The sequence below is a fragment of the Heteronotia binoei genome, chromosome 12 (genome assembly GCF_032191835.1).
Source record: "Heteronotia binoei isolate CCM8104 ecotype False Entrance Well chromosome 12, APGP_CSIRO_Hbin_v1, whole genome shotgun sequence".
Classification (NCBI taxonomy): Eukaryota; Metazoa; Chordata; class Lepidosauria; order Squamata; family Gekkonidae; genus Heteronotia; species Heteronotia binoei.
In genome coordinates, this window is record NC_083234.1 from 48,916,630 (window position 1) to 48,940,965 (window position 24,336).

The window sequence follows — 24,336 nt, forward strand, 5'->3', positions numbered from 1 at the left end:
CGCCGCGACGCCGCCGCCGGAGGACTCCCCGCCGCCGCCGCTGGACTCCGCCGCCCTGGAATAAGGTAAGGGGGCCGAAAGCGGGGGGGGGGCGGGGGGCGGCCTTCCTTCCTTCCCTCCCTCCTCCCTCCCTTCCTTTCTTCCTTCCTTCCCTCCCTCCCTTGCCTTCCTTCCTTCCTTCCCTCCCTCCCCCTTCCTTCCTTCCTTCCTTCCTTCCCTCCCCCCTTCCTTCCTTCCCTCCCTCCCTCCCCTTCCTTCCTTCCCTCCTTCCCTCCTTCCTTCCTTCCTTCCCTTCCTTCCTCCCTCCCTCCCTTCCCTCCCTTCCTTCCTTCCTTCCCTCCCTCCCTTCTTCCTTTCTTCCCTTCTTCCCTCCCTCCCTTTCTCCCTTCCTTCCCTCCCTCCCTCCTTATGTTGTTATGTGATGCAGAGTGTTGGACTGGATGGGCCACTGGCCTGATCCAACAGGGCTTCTCTTATGTTGTTATGTGATGCAGAGTGTTGGACTGGATGGGCCACTGGCCTGATCCAACAGGGCTTCTCTTATGTTCTTATGTGACACAGAGTGTTGGACTGGATGGGCCACTGGCCTGATCCAACAGGGCTTCTCTTATGTTCTTATGTGACGCAGAGTGTTGGACTGGATGGGCCCCTGGCCTGATCCAACAGGGCTTCTCTTATGTTCTTATGTGACACAGAGTGTTGGACTGGATGGGCCACTGGCCTGATCCAACAGGGCTTCTCTTATGTTCTTATGTGACGCAGAGTGTTGGACTGGATGGGCCACTGGCCTGATCCAACAGGGCTTCTCTTATGTTGTTATGTGATGCAGAGTGTTGGACTGGATGGGCCACTGGCCTGATCCAACAGGGCTTCTCTTATGTTCTTATGTGACACAGAGTGTTGGACTGGATGGGCCACTGGCCTGATCCAACAGGGCTTCTCTTATGTTCTTATGTGACGCAGAGTGTTGGACTGGATGGGCCACTGGCCTGATCCAACAGGGCTTCTCTTATGTTCTTATGTGACACAGAGTGTTGGACTGGATGGGCCACTGGCCTGATCCAACAGGGCTTCTCTTATGTTCTTATGTGACGCAGAGTGTTGGACTGGATGGGCCACTGGCCTGATCCAACAGGGCTTCTCTTATGTTGTTATGTGACGCAGAGTGTTGGACTGGATGGGCCACTGGCCTGATCCAACAGGGCTTCTCTCATGTTGTTATGTGATGCAGAGTGTTGGACTGGATGGGCCACTGGCCTGATCCAACAGGGCTTCTCTTATGTTGTTATGTGACGCAGAGTGTTGGACTGGATGGGCCACTGGCCTGATCCAACAGGGCTTCTCTTATGTTGTTATGTGATGCAGAGTGTTGGACTGGATGGGCCACTGGCCTGATCCAACAGGGCTTCTCTTATGTTGTTATGTGACGCAGAGTGTTGGACTGGATGGGCCACTGGCCTGATCCAACAGGGCTTCTCTTATGTTGTTATGTGACGCAGAGTGTTGGACTGGATGGGCCACTGGCCTGATCCAACAGGGCTTCTCTTATGTTATTATGTGACGCAGAGTGTTGGACTGGAGGGGCCACTGGCCTGATCCAACAGGGCTTCTCTTATGTGACAATACTGACTTTGGTGGACCCAAGCACTGATTCAGTGTAAGGGAGCTTTGTGTTTGTGTCTTCTAGTGCAATTTTGTTCTCAGATCCTGTATTTACTTCATCAGTATATGGGATAAGGCACTTTCTCAACTGTGCTGCATAATGCAGCCTATTTATTTTGTCCTGTTGGCTCTGTTGGCTCTATCTGCGCCACCTTCATCACTTTCGGGGTGTGGATCCCCCAGTGGAGTGGTCTCCCGACTCCCTCCGCCGGCTGTTTCTGAGAGCCCTGCGCCCCCTCTTTCATTTGATATGTGTCCCGTGCGGGTGCCACCCTCCCGCCGGGAGATGCCGCAAAATGAGCCCCCTTGAGGCTTATGGCGGCAGGGCTCGGGGGAAGCGAGCTAGACTGCTGTTCTTTTGAGGGGTTATAGAGTGTTTCGAGCCCGTCCCTGTGGCATCGGTCCCATCGTTGTGGGGCCCAGGGGGCCGGCGCAGCAGCACGCTGAAGCAGCCTGTCGGTCACTTCCAGGTTCCTGTCCTGCATCTTGACCGGTGTTATTAGTGACAGGCTGCTTCGGCGTGCCGCTGCGCCGGCCCCCTGGGTCCCACAACGATGGGACCGATGCCACAGGGACGGGCTCGAAACACTCTATAACCCCTCAAAAGAACAGCAGTCTAGCTCGCTTCCCCCGAGCCCTGCCGCCATAAGCCTCAAGGGGGCTCATTTTGCGGCATCTCCCGGCGGGAGGGTGGCACCCGCACGGGACACATATCAAATGAAAGAGGGGGCGCAGGGCTATCAGAAACAGTCAGCGGAGGGAGTCGGGAGACCACCCCACTGGGGGATCCACACCCCGAAAGTGATGAAGGTGGCGCAGATAGAGCCAACAGAGCCAACAGGACAAAATAAATAGGCTGCATTATGCAGCACAGTTGAGAAAGTGCCTTATCCCATATACTGATGAAGTATATACAGGATTTGAGAGCAAAATTGTTTCCGGCGGTGATATTTGGGGGATTTTTGGGGACGTCACAGGAAGTGCTGTGAAGTCACTTCCTGTTTCCGGCAGGTGACGCGGGGGAAATGATGTCACAGGAAGTGATGCCACTTCCTGTTTCCGGTGGTGGCATGACATCACCGGAAGTGACGTCACCGGAAGTGACGTCACTTCCTGTTTCCGGTGGCGCGCGCGCGCAACCCCCCCCCCCCCCCCCCCGTGTCCCTGGCTGGCCTTCAGACATTATGGTCACCCTACTCCATTCTAGACAATGCTAGAGTTCAGTCCTCTATGGGAGCTACAGAACCTGATCTGAGCAATTACCCAACGGTGAGAAAAATACATCCCATCTATGTTCAGAGCTATGCTTTTAATTGCAACTTGCTTCCTCCTCTCTTCAGTAGCTTAGTTGCCAGTGTTCCCTCTAAGCTGAGTTAGTTTGAGCTAGCTCACAGTTTTTTTAGCTTAGAGGGAGTATTAACTTGCCAGGTCAAACTTTTAAATCCTCAGGATTTTTGCTCTCATGTTTCAGAAACTGCTGTGGACAGGTGGAACATTTTTCTAGGATGTTCTGCCCTGCACAACTCATGGATGGTGCTAATTGTGATGTTAGCTGCAGTGAATTTGGACTGCGCAGATCTTGTGCAGAATGCTTTGGGGTGCCAGCCTCTGATATACAAGATTATTTAATGTGGGTTAACCCTACAATGATCCCCCTGTTTGCAATCAGGAAGGCCAGAGAATGATGAAAAGCTGTTTTCTCCCTACTAAATGAACATAGGTTTTTAATGGACGTATAAAATGTAGAAGTGGGTCTTTGGAATCTTCTGAGATTATTCTAATACAGGGGTGCACAAACTGTGGCTTGGGAGCCACATGTGGCTTTTTTGCACATATTGTGTGGTTTCCAAAGCCCTCACTGGCCCATCAGCCAGCTTGGAGAAGGCATTTATCACTTTAAATCACTTCTCCAAGCCAAGTCAGCCAGCAGCTCAGAGAATACATTTAAAGTTAAAGTTGCTTTCTTTCCATCTCTCCCTCCCCCTCCTTTCCCCCATCTATCTGCCTTCCTTCCTGCTTTCAAACATCTGACGTTTATTCTTTGTGGCTCTTACGTTAAGCAGATTGGCCACCCCTGTTCTAATAGTTCAGAAAAGAAACTAACACCACAACAAAGAGTATGTGGGCACAGAAGGCTAATGTTAAGTGGCCAGTGTTCTTTTTTGAAGTTTGTGTCCAACATTCATCAGCAAACTATGGTGAATGGTCAACACAGCCCCAGTAGAGGGCAGTGGATGACTGATGTGGCCCACATTCATTTCCAGTCATTTGACTCATCCCATATTCAGAGTCTCTAGCTGGGGAGATATTTCCAAGGGCTCCTGCCTTACAACTGAATTCAAACAGGAAATGCCAAAATATTTGAGATGTGCTTCTAGGGACTCTAACGTACCTGCATTAGGAGATGAATTTCTATGGGTGATATTCAGAGCCAAATTGTACTTTGGGAATCTATGGCAGGATGCCTCAATATGTAATGTAGTGGAGAAAAGAACAAAGAAGGGACCTGATGTGGATTGTCACATTGTGCTGAGAGTCAAATGGAATACACAACAAATACACACATAAATAAGTGCAGAAATATTCCTGCATGGTATTGAGAAGAAAGTAACACAAGGATGGCATTTGTGGCAGTGTCTCCCTGCAGCGCTTGTAGTTCCATCCTTCAGGGCAACCTGTTGCTATTGTCCTAGTGGTCTGACCCACTGTGATGAAAAGACTGAAAGTGTGTTTATATGCATGTCTGTGTGTTGCTCACCTGCACTTCGCAGGCAGCCTGCAAATGAAAGATCTTATAAAATGCTTCTTCCACTGTGTCCCCGAGAGCCACCACACCATGATTCCGCAGCACTAGAACCTGTCAAGAGAAGCCGTGAGAAGCTGACACTAATTAAAATCACCAGCAGTTTCATTTCTCAGTTCCCCACACTTGTGTCTCATCATCCAACAATTTCCAAACCTCTGGCTAATTTTTTCCAAACAGCCTAATGACATTTTAAATTGCTTATGGATCTGCCTCATGTCTACCCTATTGTTGCCAAGTGGTTAAATGCTGGAAATTCCCTATTGAAACCTAGATCTTCAAGAGTGTGGGGGCCTGATTTGGACAGGCTTAAACCTTACCCCCTCCCCCCATGCAATTTTTCCAACCTCAAATGGCCCCAAAGAACTACTCTTTGCCCCACTTACTATACACGTAACTCATCACCAGTACACTTTGACACATATTCAATATAGAAGCTTTTTAGATATCTGGAATCTAATTTATATTATGTTTTGATGAATAATCAGTTGGCCTTACTTTAATAACAAAATACTGTGAAAAAGGAAATCTGAATAGCATCTCTCAACCCTAACCTTGCAAGTGGGCCCAAGACACTTCTGTAAATCAATTCTGTCTGCTTCTTCCTCCATGTCACCATTGTAGTCAAAATAGACCATATCCCCAGCCAGCAGTGCATCATGGGAAATGGGTAGGAGACCACATTTCATTGCAGACACCTGGGAAGAGAACAAAAGAGAGGAGAGATGGAGAAACGACAATGTTCATTCCACTTTGTCAGTTTGCATCAACACATCCAAAGTGTTTTTGATGACCAAGTAGAAAATTCATTCCAAGGAGGCAGTCAAGAATTACTCTGTACGAGCATCTTTCAAGTTATACAGAGATTTTCAGTCAATCAATGGGCAAGGTTCAGAAGGAAGGAAGAATATCAGACAGGTATCATTTGCAACTATACTAATATGAACAAACATGCAGCATTGTGTCTTTCTAAGTGAGGTGAACATATCATAGTTCCTCTTTCAGTACAGATTCCCATTGCGCTATCTTACACATAATGACCTGGTTAACACGATAGGTAGGTCTTCTGAAAGTTCCAGTTCATGACAACGTGTTATAAGATGGCCTCTGGAGCTTGTATGGCAAACAGGGGGAGTCAGTTCCCATAAGACAAGGGTATCCTTACATGGGTAGGCTGATAGTGGGTTGTTAGAAGGCAATTTTTAGCATCTAACTTCTAAGCACCTGTGTAAAGTGCCCTCAAATCACAGCCAGCTTATGACAACCCCAGCAAGGGGCTTTCAAGGCAAGTGAGAACCAGAGGTGGTTTGCCATAGCCTTCCTCTGCAGAGGCTTCCTTGCTGGTCTTCCTTCCAAGTCCCAGCCCTGCATATCTTCAAGGTTCTGGCAAGATTCAGTTTATTATACGATTACCTTCCATGCTACCTGCTTTTTTGTAAGAAAGTAAAGGGCTCCCCCCCCCCCCCCAGGAGGGCATTAGGCAACTGATCCATAAAAAAAGTATTTTTTGAGGAAAAGTTGGGCAGCTACTTTTTTCTTATCCTCTGGGTTTGTTCATTTTTTAAATTGTTTCTTTCCTGCAGGGCAGGTTTCTCTCAAACTATTGCTGTTGTTGGAAAAGATGGTATATAAATATATTCAGTAAAACATAACTTCCATGACAACTGGAAAACCTTTTTTAAAACAACAACAAAAGTTGCATCGGCTTATTTTGCAACACTGGCCAATACCATATGAGTTCCCTAGAAGTGATAGGAGAACCTGTCTTCAGGATGCACAGCAAATACCAGGTACTTTCAAATCTCTCCTGCCATGCTCATGCTCCACACTGGGGAGGGGCCATGGCATCTACTTAGTATGCAAAATGTCCCAGGTTCAATGCCTGGCATCTGCAGATAAAAGGACCAGGTAGTAGGTGATGTGAACCTGAGACCATGGAGAGCCACTGCCAGACTGTGTAGACAATACTGACCTTGATGGACTAATGGGCTGATTTGGTATAAGGCAACTATATGTGTTTTGTGACTTGCTTTGTGACTGTTCCTCCCCCTAGTTTCTTTTCCTCCTCCCTTTTTTGTTTACTGCTTTTCCTGTCTCTCTTGCCTTGTTATGTCATTGGGGATGGGGTTACCAGTTTTGGTTTGGGAAACAACTGGGCATTTCAGGAATGGAGCCCTAGGAGGGCTGGGTTTAGGGAGGGGAGGGACATCAGCAGGGCATAACACAACACAGTTCACCCTCCAAAGCAGCCATTTTCTCCAAGGGAACTGATTTTGGTCATCTGGAGATCAATTGTAATAGTGAGAGATCTCCAGGTGCCACCTGGAGGCTGGCAACCTTAATTGAGGATCAGCTTTTTTCAAAGGCTCCTTTGCTTAAAAAACAGGCTCCTCTGCTAATTCCTAGTTTTTTGGTCTGGCATTGTACATGAGGAACCATTAAGACAGACACTTGGCCAGCCTTGACATCTTTTCATTCAAGGTGTTTCAGAGCCTCTGAAAGTGCCTGAGAACAAAAGAAGGGCTCCAGCTGCCTCCCTCCCTATCCCTTTCATCTGGATTAATGCTCTTCTATAAATCAGCTTCCAAGCCAATCCCAGTGTCTTGGGGCAAGGCATTTTCTGTTGCCTGGCAGAGCTTGGCTGTCAACGAGATGGATGGCATTCCTTACCGCAGCTGTGGCGGGCGTGTGCAAATGGATGATGCATCTCACGTCGGGTCTAGCCGCATAGATGGCCGAGTGCATGCTGAATCCTTGGGTGTCCACTGGAAAGCTGGTGCTCCCTTGCTCCACCACCTCCCCCAGGACGTTCACTTTAATCTGCGGCACAAATGCAAACAGACATGACAAAGTAGAGGGGGACGAGGTGGAAGCATCTCCTTGTGTAGCAGATGGTGTTATTAGAGAGATCAGATCACACCTCAAAGAGAAGGTCTTGCAGCAGCTTCTGTAACCTTTCCCAAACAGGGTAGTAAGGCATATGAATATGTTATGAGAAGTAAAGGCCCTTGTAAGTTCAAGCTACATATCCTCTGATCTCAGCACTGTTCTGCCCTTCTTCCAATCAGGAATGAAGATGCAGCAGAATCAACTCTACCCCCCCCCCTCTCGGATACACCCAATGCAGACCTGCAGCAGGTGTACCTATTCTCCGATGCAATCTCTGTTGCAGCTCTGCTTGAATCATTGATTTAAATATTCATTTTTTTTAAATTAAGTATTTTTCCTTAATGGAAAGAATAAAGCTTAATGACTCATGCAGGAATATGTGTGGGGAGGACTTGTCAGTTGATCTTTATTCTTACACATTCTAAACGTACAACCAGTGCTAAGTTTAGTTCAGGAGAAAAAAAGGATGCCTCAGTGATCCGAGATCCATACTTTCCAATCCTCTTTTCCAAGTAGATTAAGACAGCTGCCAAATATGGAAACAGAACCTTCCTTTTCAAACTCCACCTTCCCCTGCAGGTAACTCAGCCTTTTTAAGAACCTTTCCCTACTGTCCCATTCCAGTGTAGTCCCTCCAAATCTCCTTTTTGCAGGGTCTTTTAAGTAAAAACACTGGAATTACTCAATTACCTTTCTGGTTTCAAGAAGAAATTTTGCATTAATCTGAAGGCTCAGGGCCAAATTAGATGTTACCTCTGACATGGGTTGTGTTGGGGATTTCCCCAACTCAACTGGGCTCTTTTTACAGAGAGACGTGACATCAGGGAACTTCTCAAGTGTTCCAGGGCCTGATTTGACTTGGGAGAATGGTACTGGCGGAGAAGAGGCTTCATGCTTCCCTCCCATCCTGTTTCTTAGAGCCAAAATGGCCACTGGGGGGCCCTATTTGCCCCACTGTAGAGCTGCATGTGCACTGACTGCAAAGAAACACTTGACCTCTGCTCTCTTGTCTATGTGCCATGGCCATTAATAAAAAACAGGATGAGAGAGGCCCAGTGCAGACTCTTAGGGCTTAATTATATGAAATTCCATGAATAGAGCTCCCAGTGTTTTATTTAAAAATCAAAACATTATTTAAAAATCAATTATTTAAAAATCATGGGGACCCCAGTCTAGCTGAGACCATGGCATACGGGAAGGGTTAACCTGAAATGGCCCTGTGGAGCCACTATTTTCCCCACTGAGACAAACACACAGGTAATGATACAGGCTTCTGTCACTTCTGGTTGACAAAATGGCATGAATGGGATGCTTAAATCCTCCATCCCTTGTGCCATCATCTTGACTGGAATAGATCCCTCACATGGTGAGTTTTAGAGAAAATAAAAATGCCAAGCCCTCTTTCATATAACTCCCAGCAGCTTGGGTTGATTAGTCCCTGTTCCATAACACAGTAGCACAGCTTAGTTCCTGTTAGGGCACCATCAGCAGCCAGCTCTGGGGAGTGGGCCTGGGAAGGTGCTCAGTGGAATTCCATCAAGGCACAAGGGCATTTATAGTCGATGGTGCAGAGGGAAAGAGATGGGAACTGGTTCAGGGCTGCCATTTTCCCTGGCATCCCCAAGGCATCCTCATAGGAGCTTTAACATTCATGTGTGGAAGTACCTCCCCATCCCCACCTGTGCTTAGAATTCTGGAAACAGAGGTGGAGGTGCTCAAGATGGAGCACTGAGTCCTGCATACTCACCAAAGTAGAAGCAGTGACTTCATGACAGGAAAGGCCTACAGGGCAAACCAAGAAGTGGTCCTGCTCTTTGCTGACCCGCAGCTGCCAGGGGAAAAAAAAAAGATAGTTTATGGTCTCAGTTCCCTTGTTCATGGGAACACTTTCTTCCCAAAGATTATTAAAGTTGGAACTAGATGAGATGGTAAATGTGCCATCAGTAGCTCCACATCTCTTTTCCCTCTCCCCTTGGAAAGGTCTGCAAAACACACAATTTGGCATTAGGGTGCTCTAGATTTCTCTGTCTCTGCAGGCAGCAACCAAAGTAGCATGGAGGAGGGAGAGAAAACTTGCAGCGCTGAGACTGCACATCATATTATGTATAACTAGAAGTTACCATGAAAGGGAGGGGAAGGAGGAAACGTGGAATGGATGGTTTCAGTGCCAGCCATCTGTCATGTCTAGTTCTGGCCTTACAGTGCTTATGTAGCCCTTGAGGGGAAAAAGGGGAGAACAAGACCAAAGACTTCACCTCCCACTCTCCACACCAAAGCAGATTTTTTTCCTTGAAGGATGCACAGTCCCCCCTGGGGTGTTTCTGCTTTAAGGGTCAGGAGAGCAGGAATTGCTCTATTTTTGTATTCCTTTCTAGCATTTTAAGTTTTGCTTAATCATGCTAGCACGACCATTGAGCTTCTGGGAGCTGTCTCAAAATCTTGCGCATCATCGGTTCCTGCCTGTAGCCCCTTGATCACATGTACCTGAGCTAGTGGTACCATCACAACAGACAGAATTCACTACTGTAAGCAGACCTACAGACACACAGAATTGGTGCAGTGAACCTGTCATGGAAATACAACCCCTGTGTTATGTTCACAGAGTTCAAGAGAACGTTTGCAGCAGAACCCAGGATTATCATGAGTTGAGATGTTATTGTATAGGGTATGAGGTGGGCTCCTCTCAATGTTTCCAAATTAGATATTTTCTTAGGCAGGAATTTGGGGTATCTCTATGAGAGATTAGACTCTGGCAGAATTATTGTTGCATTCAGATGGTAAGATGGTAAAAAAAAAATGTTTCATATGGGCAAGCTCTCATTGGCCAGAGTTACAGGGCATAAAATCTGTTAGGGTGTGGGAAGAAATTTTTCAGTCTAGTAAGGAGTTCACAGTTTGCTTGCTTCTGAGAGAGATACAGTATAAATGTGTATACTAGTGGCATTTAGTTCTGGAGAGATTGCAAAAAATCTTTATTCTAATAGTTGCAGATGTTGGAAATGTCAAGATGGAAATTTGGATTCTTAACAAATGTGGTGGATAGCTAGCTAGCTAGCTAGAGATGTTTGAGTCTTTTACAGTGCAATCCTAAAGAGAGTTATTCCAGTCTAAGCCTATTCATTTCAATGGGCTTAGAACAGTGTAACTCTCTTTAGGATTGCACTGTTAAGGTCAAATTACTAGAACTATTGTGTACATAAATCAAAACCCACTTGATTTGTTGTTAACAAGGTTTTTAATCACCACTGAGTGGTCTCTAGGCTGGAAAAATAAGCTTCTAATTCTGAATTTGCTAGCTGCAGCAAAGACTGCAAGTCCAATATTAGAAGAACACCATTCACAGACTGGTTATTCAAAGATCTGGATTTACTGAAAACAGACATGGACAAAGCACATGAAAGGAATGGTGTCAGTTACAGCAGAAATGTGTCAAGAGACATAGAATTTATGTACTTATGGGGGAATGCCATTTATGTGGGCGTAGAGTCCACCTGTAGCATGAGCAAGAGAGACAGCTCATAGTGTTTTTACTCATCAATGAAACATAGCTGTCATTTACACTGCAAAGACTAGGAGAAGCTGTGCTCACCCCATGGGGAAATGCATGGTACACTTGTATGCAGCCTAAGATGTGATGATAGCCATGAAATCTGGAAGTTACGTAATTGTGTTTTAAGTCTATGATAGGTGGCTTCATAAAAGAAGAAGACAAATTCATGGGGGGGCTATTATTGAGCATGGCTACTACTGGCTATTGCTGTCACATTCTGCATGTGAGCTTCTAGAGACATCTAGTTGGCCAGTCTGGGAAACAGGATGCTAGACTAGGTGGACCTTGGGCTTGATTCAACAAGGCTCTTCTGATGTTCTTAATTGTTTTGCCATGTTGTGGAAGCAAGAAAAAATACCAGAGAAATGGGATTGGATTGTAAAAGTTATGACATGGAGTGAAATGGACAAGTTAACAAGAACCTTAAGAGACTATGATTTAGAAGTATTTAAGATGGAGTGGGAAAAGTTCAGAAGATACGTAGAAAAAGAGTGGAAAATAAAAGGACATTGGACAATTTTTGATAATGACTAAGTATAAGAGGGAGGAGGATATTAATTTTGGTTCTTATTAATTAAGGGTACCTTTAATATTAAGATTTTAAGTATATAACACCAGCGGGGGTCAAGTAACGGGGGGAGGGGTGGTTAGAAAGTAATATACGGGATAGATAAAAAAGTAATTATTAATGATGTAAGAAATTGAAATTTATTATCATACGTTACTAATAAAATTGTTTGAAACATTAATTGTTTTGCCGCAATGCCATCTTTTAAAGTTTCTGCCAACAAGATGTGCCCAACTGCCTGGTTCCAGGCCAGCACATGGCATATTCCCATGTGCCTCCCCCAGTAGCCAATTGAAGGTCTAGCTAATCATCCAATTCAATTGTTTGTTTGTCTGCATTTCAATGTAAGTGTTACTTTATTTGTATTTTCAAATGGTTGCTCCTTGCCTGAGAGGATGAGGTAGAAACATTTTTTAAAAGCAGGATAGTTAAAGAAATCCGGTCTTAATTCTGACCTGGCTACCAAGCTAGGCTTCAGCAAGGAGAGTTCTTTTACCGTGACGTAAGTGCTGCTCAGCTGTGCCCAGCCGTAGAGGTCCAGCAGTCGGTAGATGCTGCCAACCTTGCAGCGCATGAGCCTCTCTCCTTTGGCCAGAGATGCGGAGTCGGTGCTGTGGAGGTCGTTGATGGGCATCACTGTAGAGAGGTCTGCAGAAGAGAGTTAAGCAGGGGCTTGCCCTGAACGTGGATGAATCATTTGTATGTAGTGCAGTCAGGGAATGTGGGCCACTCTGGGAAATCCAAAAGGTGTAATAAGGGGCCTGGGGCCTGCACTTGATAGTACTGAGCTAGACCTTGGCCTGACCCTACAAGGCTTAAGTGTCAAACTATGCCAGGCAACAGCAGAACTGGGAAGGGAACATGTAAAATGTGGCTCCTGGTAAATCCTTTTTAAATTTATTTATGAACTGTCTTTCTACCTTACTGAACTGAAGGAGCTTACACTGTAAACAGAACAATACCCATAATGATACAAACCCCCCCCCCCCCATTTAAGACAGCCAATAAATAGAAAAACTAAATTAATCAAAGGGAGTATCCAGTAGACAGTAACATGATGTTGTTAACTGGACAACTAGAATCTGATTATGGAATCATGATGCTGTATGTAACTAAGACAGTGAATAATCTAAATTTGAATGTGTTAATTTTAGAGTCCTTGACTGCTTTTAACTTGTAAGTTGCTGTAATTGTAATGGCCAATGGCTTTACACAATTAATTTTACTGAAATGAAATTAATCAAATGCTGTCCTAAAGAAAGCCATCCTGTTATTCCCACTACCAGATCAGTAAAATTTACAGCAGGTTAACTACCAGCCTATGAAGACTTACAGCAAGGACAAAGCAAAGAGGGCCATTCAACAAGCCAAGGCTGTGCCCCTGCCAGTTCAGCCTACCTTGGGTATCACAGTGTCACACAACTTAGATGGAGCTTTCTGCATAAGGTAGGAAGGCCTAGCCTGCCTAGCCTTACTGGCCAGAATGGCTCCTGCCATTCTGTGCCAAGCCTACACCACTCAATTTGGATACCACTTGTAGAAAAAGCAGTCAACTAAATGTAAAAGCACTTCCTTCTGGTTCCAGAGCCCAAAGAGAGAAGCAACTGGCCAAGGGTGGGAAGAGAGAAGCAAATGGCCAGGAGTCATAGGTTGGGCTGCTGTGGAGCATGGCCAGAATGCTCAGGGCAGGTGAGTGTCACAACAGGAAACCAAGGATTTCATAGACATGAACTCCAAGAAATCCAGTATATAACACCCAAAACTTCAAAATAGGGTTGAAAATGGCAATCCAGCCCCACACCCATTCCAGTTCTGGTGGACATAAACTAGGGGAGATCAGACAGGGTATGGTAGAAAAGGAAGGGCTGGGAGTTGCCAGGCCTCTCATCATGGTATGGTGGGCAGGAGGTTGGCATCTGTGCGTCTGATACACCCTGATCTGTGAGTGAGAGGCAGCATGAAAGAATGGAGGGAGTAAGAAGGTGGAATAGGAGACAGAGGGCACAGTCAGGAGCCTTGACACTTCAGGGTGAGTGACCAAACATCTTTCAGTGGGATTGTTTGCCTCCTCACGTTGCCAACATACTCAACGGTGATGTGGGGAAGACGGAAGGAGCAGTGCTGGCCATAAAATCTGCAATCTGCCGGAGGGCCCAGATATTGGAGTTGTTTCCTTTCTTCATCTGCTCTTGGATGAGACTCTCCAACTCCTCCCTGAAAGACTGAAAAACACCAGACACGCACACTGAATGATCCAGGCTTCCACAGCTGGATCTCCTTCCTTTGGAGAGCTTCTTAAAAATGGCTCAAGGCTTGGCCCTACTGATGGCAGCACCACTTAGAATCAGAAAGGAGGCAAAGGGTACGTGGAAGGATCTAATACCCCATAATGGAAAGGGGGGGATATAAAATAAAATAAACAAGTGGCTTCCAAACTTTGTGTATGGGTGTGTGTGTGTGTGTGTGTGGCCCTCAGAATCTTATTGAGGGATCCTCAGGAAGAGGACTGGCAATTGCCCACTGCAATTGGTCTTCCCCTGTAATATGCTCCTGTAGAGGATTATTAGGTATGCTCTAGGTGCACTTTTTGTTAAGACTGAGGGGAGCACACAATGAGGGCCAACAGGCCTGGCCAGCACCCTGCCTGAACAGAATATGTACAATAGAACACTCTTTAGAATCTTCTACGATGTGCTGGCAGTCTGTCACAGGCAAGTCTTTGTGGAAAGGGCACTCTGAAGACGGAAAGCGTGAAAGGAATGAAAGAGGAGTTGGATTAACCATCTTCCACCTATTTGCCTCTCTCCTTCTCCATTAGATGTGCCTCCTTGACTGTTCGGCACACTCCTTGATCCATTAATAGCCACACAAGCTGTTACTGTACAGGCATCAGCTCTACCCATGTAGTCTTGGAAACCAGCTATGGGTTTTCAGAAGTGATTTTAAAAATCCCTCCTTGCTCGATAATGCTAAAGGGGCAGTTGTGTTAGTCAGTAGCCTCAAGTTGAAACTGGAGTCCAGTGGTTCTTTAAAGACTACGAAGAAAAAAGTATTCAAGCACAAGCTTATGCTGGAATAAATTCTGTTAGTCTTTAATGTGCCATTGGTCCCTGGTTAACATATGAAGCTGCCTTCTACTGAATCAGACCCTCCTTGGTCCATCAAAGTCAGTATTGTCTTCTCAGACTGGCAGCGGCTCTCCAGGGTCTCAAGCTGAGGTTTTTCACACCTATTTGGCTGGTTCTTCTTGCCTGAGGCATCCTTTTTTGGGTGCTTCCAAAATGTTCATCCAGCAGGCTGCAAAAGCACCATTCAGATATTTACCTGAGGACTACATACAGCCCTTGCCCTTTCGCAGAACTTCAGCTTATAGCTGGTACTTTATTTCTTCATTTTTGTTGCCCTTCCTGCAAGCAGCTCAGGGTGTCACCCAGGATTCTCTCTTGCCCATTTCATCCTCACAACACCCATGTAAAGTAAGTTCTGCTGAGACAGTGACTGGTGCACAGTTGCTGTGCATCTCTAGTCTACAATCTAACCACTGTACCACACAGACTCTGTTAGCACCACACCCTGTACACATGACAGCCACCCCTGTTCACCAAATGCATGAGGATGTCAAGTGCAAGTGGGTGTGCTGGTCCCACCCCCTGCCTCTGTGCAATCATCTAGTCATCTGCAGTCATGCAAAGGAAGCAGCTGTGCAAGCTCTCCCTCTCTGGGATCAGTGACACTGGTTTAGAACATTGCTGATCCCAAGGAGGGAGAGCTTGCACGGACTCTTTCTCCAAGTGCCTTTGCCCTTGCAGTTGACCCGGCACTTTCACTCCTGCGCTCCTTTCCTGTGCATTCAGTGGACACCTGGGGTGGCTGTGAGCACCAGGCTTTTGTTAAGTGGAGGCTTGGCCTGGACATCACTACTCGGCTCTAGGAATGACAAGGAAAGAAGACAGGTGAATAAAGAAGCCTCTTGCACAGCACTCAGCCCAAATAGATCACTTTAGTGCTTTCTAGGCAGGGTTGCCAAGGGGATTCATCAGGACAAAATTCTAGGCGCCCTGATCATCCTGAGGGCTCTATTTGTTTCCCTAGGATACTTGGGCTGTGGTGAGGGAATCTCAGCTTGGGGGGTTTCTTGACAGATGCTATACATCCAGGCCATGCTCTGGGCAAAGTGAATTCTGCTGTTCTTGCTAACTCTGCTGAGGTTGCCCCCTCCCACCTGCCCAGCTTGTGGTGGGTTCACCACCGAGTTCGAAGGTACTTACAGGGCTTTGTAGAATCATGGTGACTCTTTTCTTCTGTTCCATCAGGTTGAAATCCTGGCGGAGGTCAGCAGCCATGTTCCTGATGCGCAAGTACTCAGGGTCATCTTCAGAGAACTGGTCGAAGTAATGCTGACCCTGGGAGGGCAAGGAGGAGACTTCCTCGGGGATGGTTTCGTTACTCATCTTGTAATCTATAGTTTGCTTTGGGGGACCTGCAGGGAGACAGAAAGGCTCCACTGATAATTGTCTTTCCAATATCATCAAAGATCTGGTAATACACCAACACTCTAGTGGGAGGTGAGCAGCTTTTGAAAAGAGGATTCGATGTGAAGCTCAAAAGCACATATGTTCTCCCATGCAAATGAGGGGGAGGAAGCACAGCAGTGCATGGGAACCAGGTAGTAAAGCAGCAAGGTCAAACCCTGCCCTATGTTGGGTGGCTCAGCTCTCACTGTCAGCTATCCCTTCATTGGGCTGCTATGTGTGTGCCCATGCTGAAACCACTCTGCCCATCATAATGATGGATATCTGGATAGGTGTCAATGGCCAATTGTGTGAAGACAAAGGGCTTGTACCATAGCAGAGACTCCTACTGGGACATAGCATGCATCTTCTCTCCTCCCCAGGGCCCCTAATGGCAAAAATCTGGCTTTTTCAAATGTGGTAAGCAAGCACACTCCCCGGGTGATCCCACAATGCAACTCTTTCTTGCTTCCTCCTTCAGGAATGCATGGCAACCATTTATAGAAAGATACACATGGAGGATCTCCTCCATCAAAACCAAACTGTCATTTTGTCCTTTGTGCATTGCATTTTCTCTTGTTTCCATAGGCATTTGTTTTCAAATTTTGACATGCTGCCCACTCTTTACAGTATTTGGCAATGAATGCAACAAAAATAGCTCTTAGCAGCACTAGGTGGATTTCATACCCATCCAAGATGACAGCAATAAAAACAGGGTGCAGGGTTCCTTAAGAGCAATTGCAGCTTTAATGGCACTAAGCTGACACAAAGTCCCTGACTAAATTATACATTGCTGCTACTATTCCCTGTTCTTAGCAGTCTTTAGAGGCCATATGTTTAATTACAATCAGTGTGGCAGGCCTGCAATGCAAAGGCACAACGGTGACTTACTCCCAGCCAGAACAGGTGCCCATAACCACAAGCTGGCACAAGGAATGACCCCATACAAGACTCCAAGACTTGCAAAGAGGTACTTGTCTGGTAGCCTGTGGTGAGAAAGGCAATCTCCTGAAGGCAATCACACAGGGAAACTTTTTTTTTTGAAGTTGTATCTCCTTGGTAGGGCAAAGTGTATCTTTCAAGACTGAACTACAGTGCAATATTTCAACTGCTGGGAATCTGTTTGCTAAAGAACAAGCCACTCACTGTCCATCACACAAAAGTACTTTTCCACATGCAATTAACATTGGTGGAAACATGAAACACTTTTGGAAAGCAGTAGTGCAACACTGCTAGCTATAAAAGATACAAAAGGAAGGGAGAAACTTACAGGAAAAGGACACCTGATAGAAAGCTAGGGAGCAGCAACGCTTTCCAGCCTGTCTTTCCTCTTTGCACTCCTCTCCAGTTTTCAGTGTCCTTCTAGGGCCTCAAGTACCCTATTGGGAGTTTTCTGGATTTAGACAATATGATCCTCCTCCAGCTACCATGTTCCAAACCCAAAAGCCACAAAGGCATCTTCCATCAATTGCAAAACAGAATCACTTTCCCTTTCCTCCCACTCACACAAAACAGTGGCATCACTCCTGTTGCCTAGTTACGCAGATGTATCAGCCACCTAAAAATAAAGATCTGCACGGAATTAAAGTGTTGGAAGCTAGAAGAGGCTTCCTGCGGAAGTAAAACGGCTCATTTAAGGCAAGCAGCAAATCTACTGGTGGCACTTCAAAAGGCTGGGCTGGATAACTAAGGACACCTAAGGGAATGACTTCACCAATCCTTTACAAAAGAGGGACTGCAAATTCCTTTCTTGTTCAGAACCTTCTCTGGCAAATACGCCATGAAGCCCACCTTTATGGCTCCTCTTAAGTGAGTGGAGGAATACTTACATAGATGTTGCCACATCAATGGTCCTCCCCTAGTGATCCCCAACATGGTGTGCTGATACTTGTTCTAGCACACACTTGCTTCCCTGCCTCCTCACCACTCAGTTGACAGGTGTAAAATAAGGGTCAGTCAATTCCATTGTGCAGCAATATGTGCTACTTTAGAGGCAGACTTAGTTGGGGCAGAATTCTTAAGAGAGGGATAAGGGGAGGGGGGAAATGGGAGAAGCAGAAAGTAATTTCCAGGGTGCTCCTTGCTCAGGACCCAGCCCCTTCAGCAACATTCAATCTGTCATATGGTGCTTGCCTCCCTCCCTCCTTGCTCTCTGGCCCTTTCCTGCCCCACCTAGCACCTTCCTCAGCCTAGCAGTGCCTCTTTATTCTGGCAGCTGTAGTCTACTCATCTGTCTGCCAGTGGCCATTACATGCCACCTGCAGCCACCCTCTTTCCCTCACTTTGCCCTACCACATTGGGAAGATGGTGTCAGTGCCTGTTCCACTGCTATGCCCTCCTTACCCCATGAAAAGCAAGGAAGAGGGCTCTAGTCTCTAACTCTGAGAAAAAGAGGAGGCAACCCAGAGGCTTCCCCTATACTTCTCCATGATCACAACCACCCAACTTGCCAAGTTTATTACCTGAGCTGATGCAAACCTCACTTGCTTCTTGGGGGCAAGATGCCCTTATTTGTGCCCCTACATTTCAAGGATTCCCTGGTGGTTGCTTCTGTTTCCTCCCCAGCTCAGGAAATGTCTATGTGAAATGCAGAGCATTGCTGCTTCCCCTCAGATCACTCTTTTTTGCTTTGTGTGTGTTTTAAACTTTGGGGTAGCTGCATGAAACAACCAAACTACCTAATTGTCAGATGTGCAAAATGTAGAGGATTTTAATTAGACTCATTCACTGGAGTGTGGTGTGCTTAGTAATAACTAGGGAGAAGGAAAATGGTTTGGCAGAGGTGGGGAGGAGAGAGAAAAGCACTGTTGTCTGTTTTTGTGTATACTGATTTTTCAAGAGAAACACATCCATGGTAGCCATTTTCTAGTGGCACCCATTACCCTCTCTCAAAATTCCAAAAGCTTCAACAGGATGGGCAACCCCATAGACAGACCAATTATTCTGGGGGAGAATAAGCAGACCATCAAGGACAGCACAATAGTAAGAATATTGTCAGTTTAGGAATCTGGTACTGAAAAACAGGCCTTGAAAGCTTAATGATCATTATGGGATCTTATATTTTCCTTCAAATCAGTTTCCTTTTCAGAGTGACTTTTCATGCAAAATCTCGTTATGCACTACGTTTCTATACAAAAGCAACTTCTCTTTCTTCTTTGTTAAAAAGTACTCTAATTCTTGTTCTTTGTCACTTACAGAAGCTTCACCCCCAACTTTTGACTCTACAAACAGTCCTGATTTAAAAGTATGTAGGCATACCTCTTGCCAAAATATGGGAAAATTACATGCACAGTAATTTTCTATGGACATATGAACAATCTAACACAATTATGGATGAGAACCAACTAGGGTTGCTAGGTCTCTCCAGGTCTAGGTTGGGAAACTCCTGGAGATTTGGGGATGGAGTGAGGGGAGAACAGGGACCTCAGTGGAGTACAATGCCCTAGAGTCCACTCTCTGAAGCATCTATTTTCTCCAGGGGTATCTGGAGATGAGATGTAATTCTGGGGATTCCGAGGTCCTACCTGGAGGCTGGCATCCTTAGCAGCAATGCTGTCAGAACCTTGACTGGATCCTCTTAGTACTGTGAAGGACCGTTTCTGTTTTGAAAGAGTCTTTGGTAGCTGCATGATAGGAAAGCATCTGGTTGCTTTTTATTTCACTGCTACAGTTTTGCACCTCAAAAAAGAAACAGTGACTGCTTTTTAGGGCTGCCAACTCTGGGTTGGGAAATTCCTGAAGATTTGGGGATGGGGGTGGAGCCTGGGGAGGGACAGAATCTCTGCGAGTATAATATCATACAAATCACCCTCCAAAACAGCCATGATATCCAGGGGAACAGATTTATGTTATCTGAAGACAGTTGTAATTCTGGAGGATTTCTAAGCCCCACTTGGAGGATGGCAACCCTAGCTGCTCTACTTCTTGGGGAGTGCCAGAAGCCCACAGAAAGGAAAACCATTCCTCTCTTTAAACCTCCCTGCAGACATGGAAAAGGAGGAAGTCACAGCTGAACTGGCTGAGATTAGTTTTGTAGAGGGTGTGGGGTTGGAGGAAGGGCAATATCCATCAGTATTTAGGGGCACTTTCTGGAACACCAGCCACTTCCCACACAGAGAGGCCTGGCCTGGTCCAAACATAACAGGTAAACCATGGTGCCATGGGGCACCTGCCATGGCTATGGAAACCAATGCACAAAAGCTTCTTTAGCAGCTCTTCAGCAGGGCAATGCTCCCTGCGTGGCAGATCTACTCTGCCCATAGGCACAGTTAGAAATGAAAGGAAACAAAGAAGAGAAATACAGGTGTTTAAAAATGAGAAAAACGGTATCCTTTTGAAATGTTAATCACGTAACATTATGCTACCCAAGGTGGGGAGGACTTCAATTCAGAGGTTGGTAGAAAAGCCTCTGGGCCAACTTTGCTCACACTGTTAGTTTAGGTTATTGCACACTTGCAATCCCTCCTCTCCCAAAAAAAAACAAAATCCCTGGCATCAGAGCCAGCGGGACCATTAGAAGCTTTTACACAATAGGGGCTGGCAGGAAGAATTGTCCCTGCAAGTACGGTGTTTTGTGTTGCCAATGCAATAGAGCTGCATGAGCACATTTTTGCAGGCACAGATCACTTTTAGCTTGGTTGGCTGCTTTCCTGTCCACAGACAGCCTACCATGCAGTGCGATCACTACTTCAAATCTGCCCTCAAGGCCACATAATATGCAGCAGACAGATCCCAGCTGCCAAATGATGGCCTGTCCATTTTTAAGGCATGATGGGAATGTGAGATTAGATTTTCTGCTAGGGGGAGATTCCTTCTGTTCCACTACCCCCCCCCCAACTGATCTTTTCAGCCAACCTTCATGTGGGATTTGGAAGTTCTCCACAATTACAGCTAATCTCCAGACTACAGAGATCAGTTCTCCTGGAAAAAATGGCCACTTCAGAAGAAAAACTCTATGACATAACAAGGTTAAATCCCTCCCTAAATTCTACTCTCCATAAACACTGCCTCCAAATCTTCAGGAATTTCCCAGGCCAGAGTTGGCAACCCTATTTCAGTTTCAGAAACCTCAGCACATCTAATGCCTGCAGTCTCATTAAGTATACTTAAACTATGGGCTGATCACTAGCCATTCTGGAAAGGCTGAAGGCTGGAGCAGAGAGGGTGGGCAAGGCTTTGAGAAACCTCAGGACAGGGTGTAGTGGGGCAAGGTCAAAGTTTCTGGTGCCTAGAGGTCAGGGCTTTGGCTTTCTCCTCATGACTAGCAGCACAAGAACAAATTGCACAAAAGGCAAAAGATGCAAAATTTCCCTAACTTACCCAAATTGCATTAGTCAGCTTTTCTTGGTGCAAAATTTATTAGTTTTTTTAAGTGCTGAGAACTAAGCTTGCCAGCTCCAGGTTGGAAAATTCCACCCTCCAAAAAGTCCCACCCTCTAAAGCAGCCATTTTCTCCAGTGGAATAGATCCCTGTGGTTTGCAGATGAGTTCTAATTCTGGGAGATCTCCAGCTCCTACCTCGAGGTTTTCGAACCTGCTCTCCATATTACAATATCCTGCCTTTTATCCAAGGACATATATTGTTCACGCCTCCATTTAATCTTAAAATTAACAACCCTGTGAGGTAGGTTAGGAAGAGAGTCTGAAGTTGTCTGATGAGCTTCAAGGTTAAGCAGAAAGCTAAAATTAGGTCATCACCCCAATCCTATCTCTCTCTCTCTCTCTCTCTCCTGCTCCCTGTCCCCCGAATGGGGCTCAGGGAGCTTAACAGCATATAAAACACACTCAAAAACAATACAAATCCTAATCAAAATCTATCCAGTATTAAGTAGGATAGGCTGCATGGATGGTGAAGACACAGCTGAATCATGCCAGGTGGACCACACAACCACTCAAAGGCTGTTTGCAAAAGAGCAGCCTTGCATGTCCTCTGACTACAGAATTCCTGGTGATTCCAATAAGTATGTATGTCACTTCCAGGTAGCTCTAGGAATCACCCAGAACTCTATGGCCAGAACTTCCAGTAAGTAACTGAGGTCTCATTTTTCTTTTTAATTTTTATCCCCAGGAAGATTGCCCCCTGCTCTAGCCCCAATTTCCACCTGCCACTTAGCTGAGCACCTATAAGCTAGGCCTGCAGATGCCTGGAGGTCTCCCACTAATATACACTCAAATGGGAACTGTACTGCCACCACAGCACAAAGATCTTCTCTGTGTGACTGATGGCAAACTGGGGCAACCACTTTGTATCTCCTGCAGCAGCCATTTTATGGCAGACATTTTGCAGCTGTGTCCACCACGCTGTGTCAGAATTCCAAAGGTGTCTGCAGGCTCAAAAAGATTGCGGGGGGCGGGGGAGGGGGCAACTAACCAATACACAACACTGACTCTGCAATCAGCTGTAATAGTGTTTTGCTGAGGCACAGCATCCTTCTTCACAGGGACTCCTCAGAGAGGAAACGAACATGTAACATCAGCCCTTTTAATTGGTAGACAAGATGACTTCTTTGACTTGGTCAGGCCTAGTATGAAAACTTGGAAGGCTTAAACTCAGTGCCTCTGCCTGGTCAACAAAGCAATTACTTTCTTCACACTCCAAGAATAGCAACTGACCTCAAAGATTCTGGTCTTGAGAACACCCCCTCCCCTACGTCCAGCCACCCCAGGGCCTCAACCTTGACTGCATACATCACTTTTGACTGGCTCCTTTTAATTTTTCCCTTTAAAGTTCCCTAAGTGATCTGACTGGGAAGGAGCAATTAACTGGTAACTAATGGACTTCTGCTCTCACCAGTCTGTTGCCTTGGACTACACAAATACTGTCAGCCATCCAGTTTTGAAGATGGGAACCACATGCTTACACTCTTACTGCTATGAGATACACAAAGGGACCATTGTCTGCATCTATTCAGGGTCAAGAATCCCAGATCAATAGGTATCTGTGCATTGCTTAAGAAGAAGGGGGGGGGGGAGAGAATACACAGACAGGAGCCATGAATGGAAGACAATGAAACAGATAATGGAAATCACTCACCACAATATGGAAGTTTGCAATGGCAGCACATTAACAAAATGCCAGTTTAGAGCAACCTGGTTCCAGGGGACACATTTGCTCTGGCATATGGTGCTTTGGAAATCAAATAATGCCAGGTGGCAGGCATCAGCTAGATATCTCATGCACTGGAGTGGTCTACTGGGTTTTTAAAAAAAATTACAGGAAAGGAGTCAGTGGGGTAGCATGCGGAGGGAAGGCAGACGGTGGTGGACTAATGAGAAGTGGGAAGTCTCTTGGAAGTCTCCTTCGGGCTGGGGACCACCAGCAGATGTTGATCCATCAAGCATAAAGTTCTTTGAGGAACAGTCCTGAAAGTATGTTGATTCTAGACTGCATAGGGCTTTGAAAGTCAAGACCAGATCCTTGAACCTTATCTCACTCTTTTCTCAATGGGTCAGAACCAGTACACAACTTCTGCTCGTGCTAGAGATCGTGCCCATTTTTTAAAAAGATAAAAGTCTGCATTAGACATTTGCTTTAGCTAAGCTCATTTCATCCCCTCTTGTGTTTTTACTTATGCAAGCAATTTCTGGGCACTATAATATATTAGGAAAATGCTGGTGTTGTACAAGATTGTATAAAAGCAGAAGCGCACAACATCCGTTTATGTTTCTTCTGGGATATTGTTGGAGCCAAGCCAAAATCTCAACAAGGCACTTATCCCATGATTTGTTTATATGCCACAATTATTAAAATGTTATGGATTTCTTCATTAAAATCCTTTACTTTATTTATGTAAGTTTAGTTCTGCTTAATCATACCAAAGGTCCATCCTAGTTCAGCAATGTGTTTCCCTTTTCCTAGAGGTGGTGTACAAGACCTAACAGTGCAATCCTAAACAGAGTTACAACCCTTGTAAGTCCACTTAAATTGATAGGTTTAAAAGGGTGCAAACTTCCGGGAAAGGAAAAGACTGCTTAACCCTTTCTCTAGCAGACCACCAATTGCTTGCAGGGTGGGAGGGATGGTGAATAGGTGAGGTGTCTTAACACATTAAATACTGACACTGGCCACATTTCACTAATCACAAACTCCTTAGAACATAAGAGAAGCCATGCTGGATCAGGCCAAGGGCTCATCCTGTTCAATACTCTGTCACACAGTGGCCAAAAAAACCCAGATGCCATTAGGAGGTCCACCAGTGGGGCCAGGACACTAGATGCCCTCTCACTGTTCCCCACCCCACCAAGTACCAAGAATATGGAACATCACTTGCCCCAAACAGAGAGCTCAATTGTGTGATGAGTAAATGTGGCCCTCTTTCAATTATGAGCAGAAATATGACAGTGATGCATTGTG

General features: G+C 45.8%; 2 protein-coding genes across 3 annotated transcripts in view; one reads left to right on the top strand and one right to left on the bottom strand.

Moving 5' to 3' along the window:
• LOC132580283 (hexokinase-2) overlaps positions 1 to 24,336 on the top strand; it is a 388,522-nt gene that overhangs the window by 216,943 nt on the left and 147,243 nt on the right. The gene's annotated exons all lie outside the window — the stretch shown is intronic.
• Positions 1 to 24,336, bottom strand: part of ADD2 (adducin 2) — a 75,538-nt gene that overhangs the window by 16,134 nt on the left and 35,068 nt on the right. Inside the window, exons 2-8 of one of the 2 annotated variants that reach the window (XM_060250999.1) lie at positions 15,741 to 15,952; positions 13,559 to 13,694; positions 11,969 to 12,120; positions 9,102 to 9,182; positions 7,136 to 7,285; positions 5,020 to 5,163; positions 4,421 to 4,519 (exon numbers count right to left, since the gene is read on the bottom strand). In XM_060250999.1, coding sequence (XP_060106982.1) covers positions 4,421 to 4,519; positions 5,020 to 5,163; positions 7,136 to 7,285; positions 9,102 to 9,182; positions 11,969 to 12,120; positions 13,559 to 13,694; positions 15,741 to 15,923 — 945 coding nt within the window. In that variant the 5' untranslated portion in view covers positions 15,924 to 15,952. Of the gene's footprint in view, positions 1 to 4,420; positions 4,520 to 5,019; positions 5,164 to 7,135; positions 7,286 to 9,101; positions 9,183 to 11,968; positions 12,121 to 13,558; positions 13,695 to 15,740; positions 15,953 to 24,336 lie in introns of those variants that run through there. The other variant, XM_060251000.1, reaches the window with a different exon arrangement.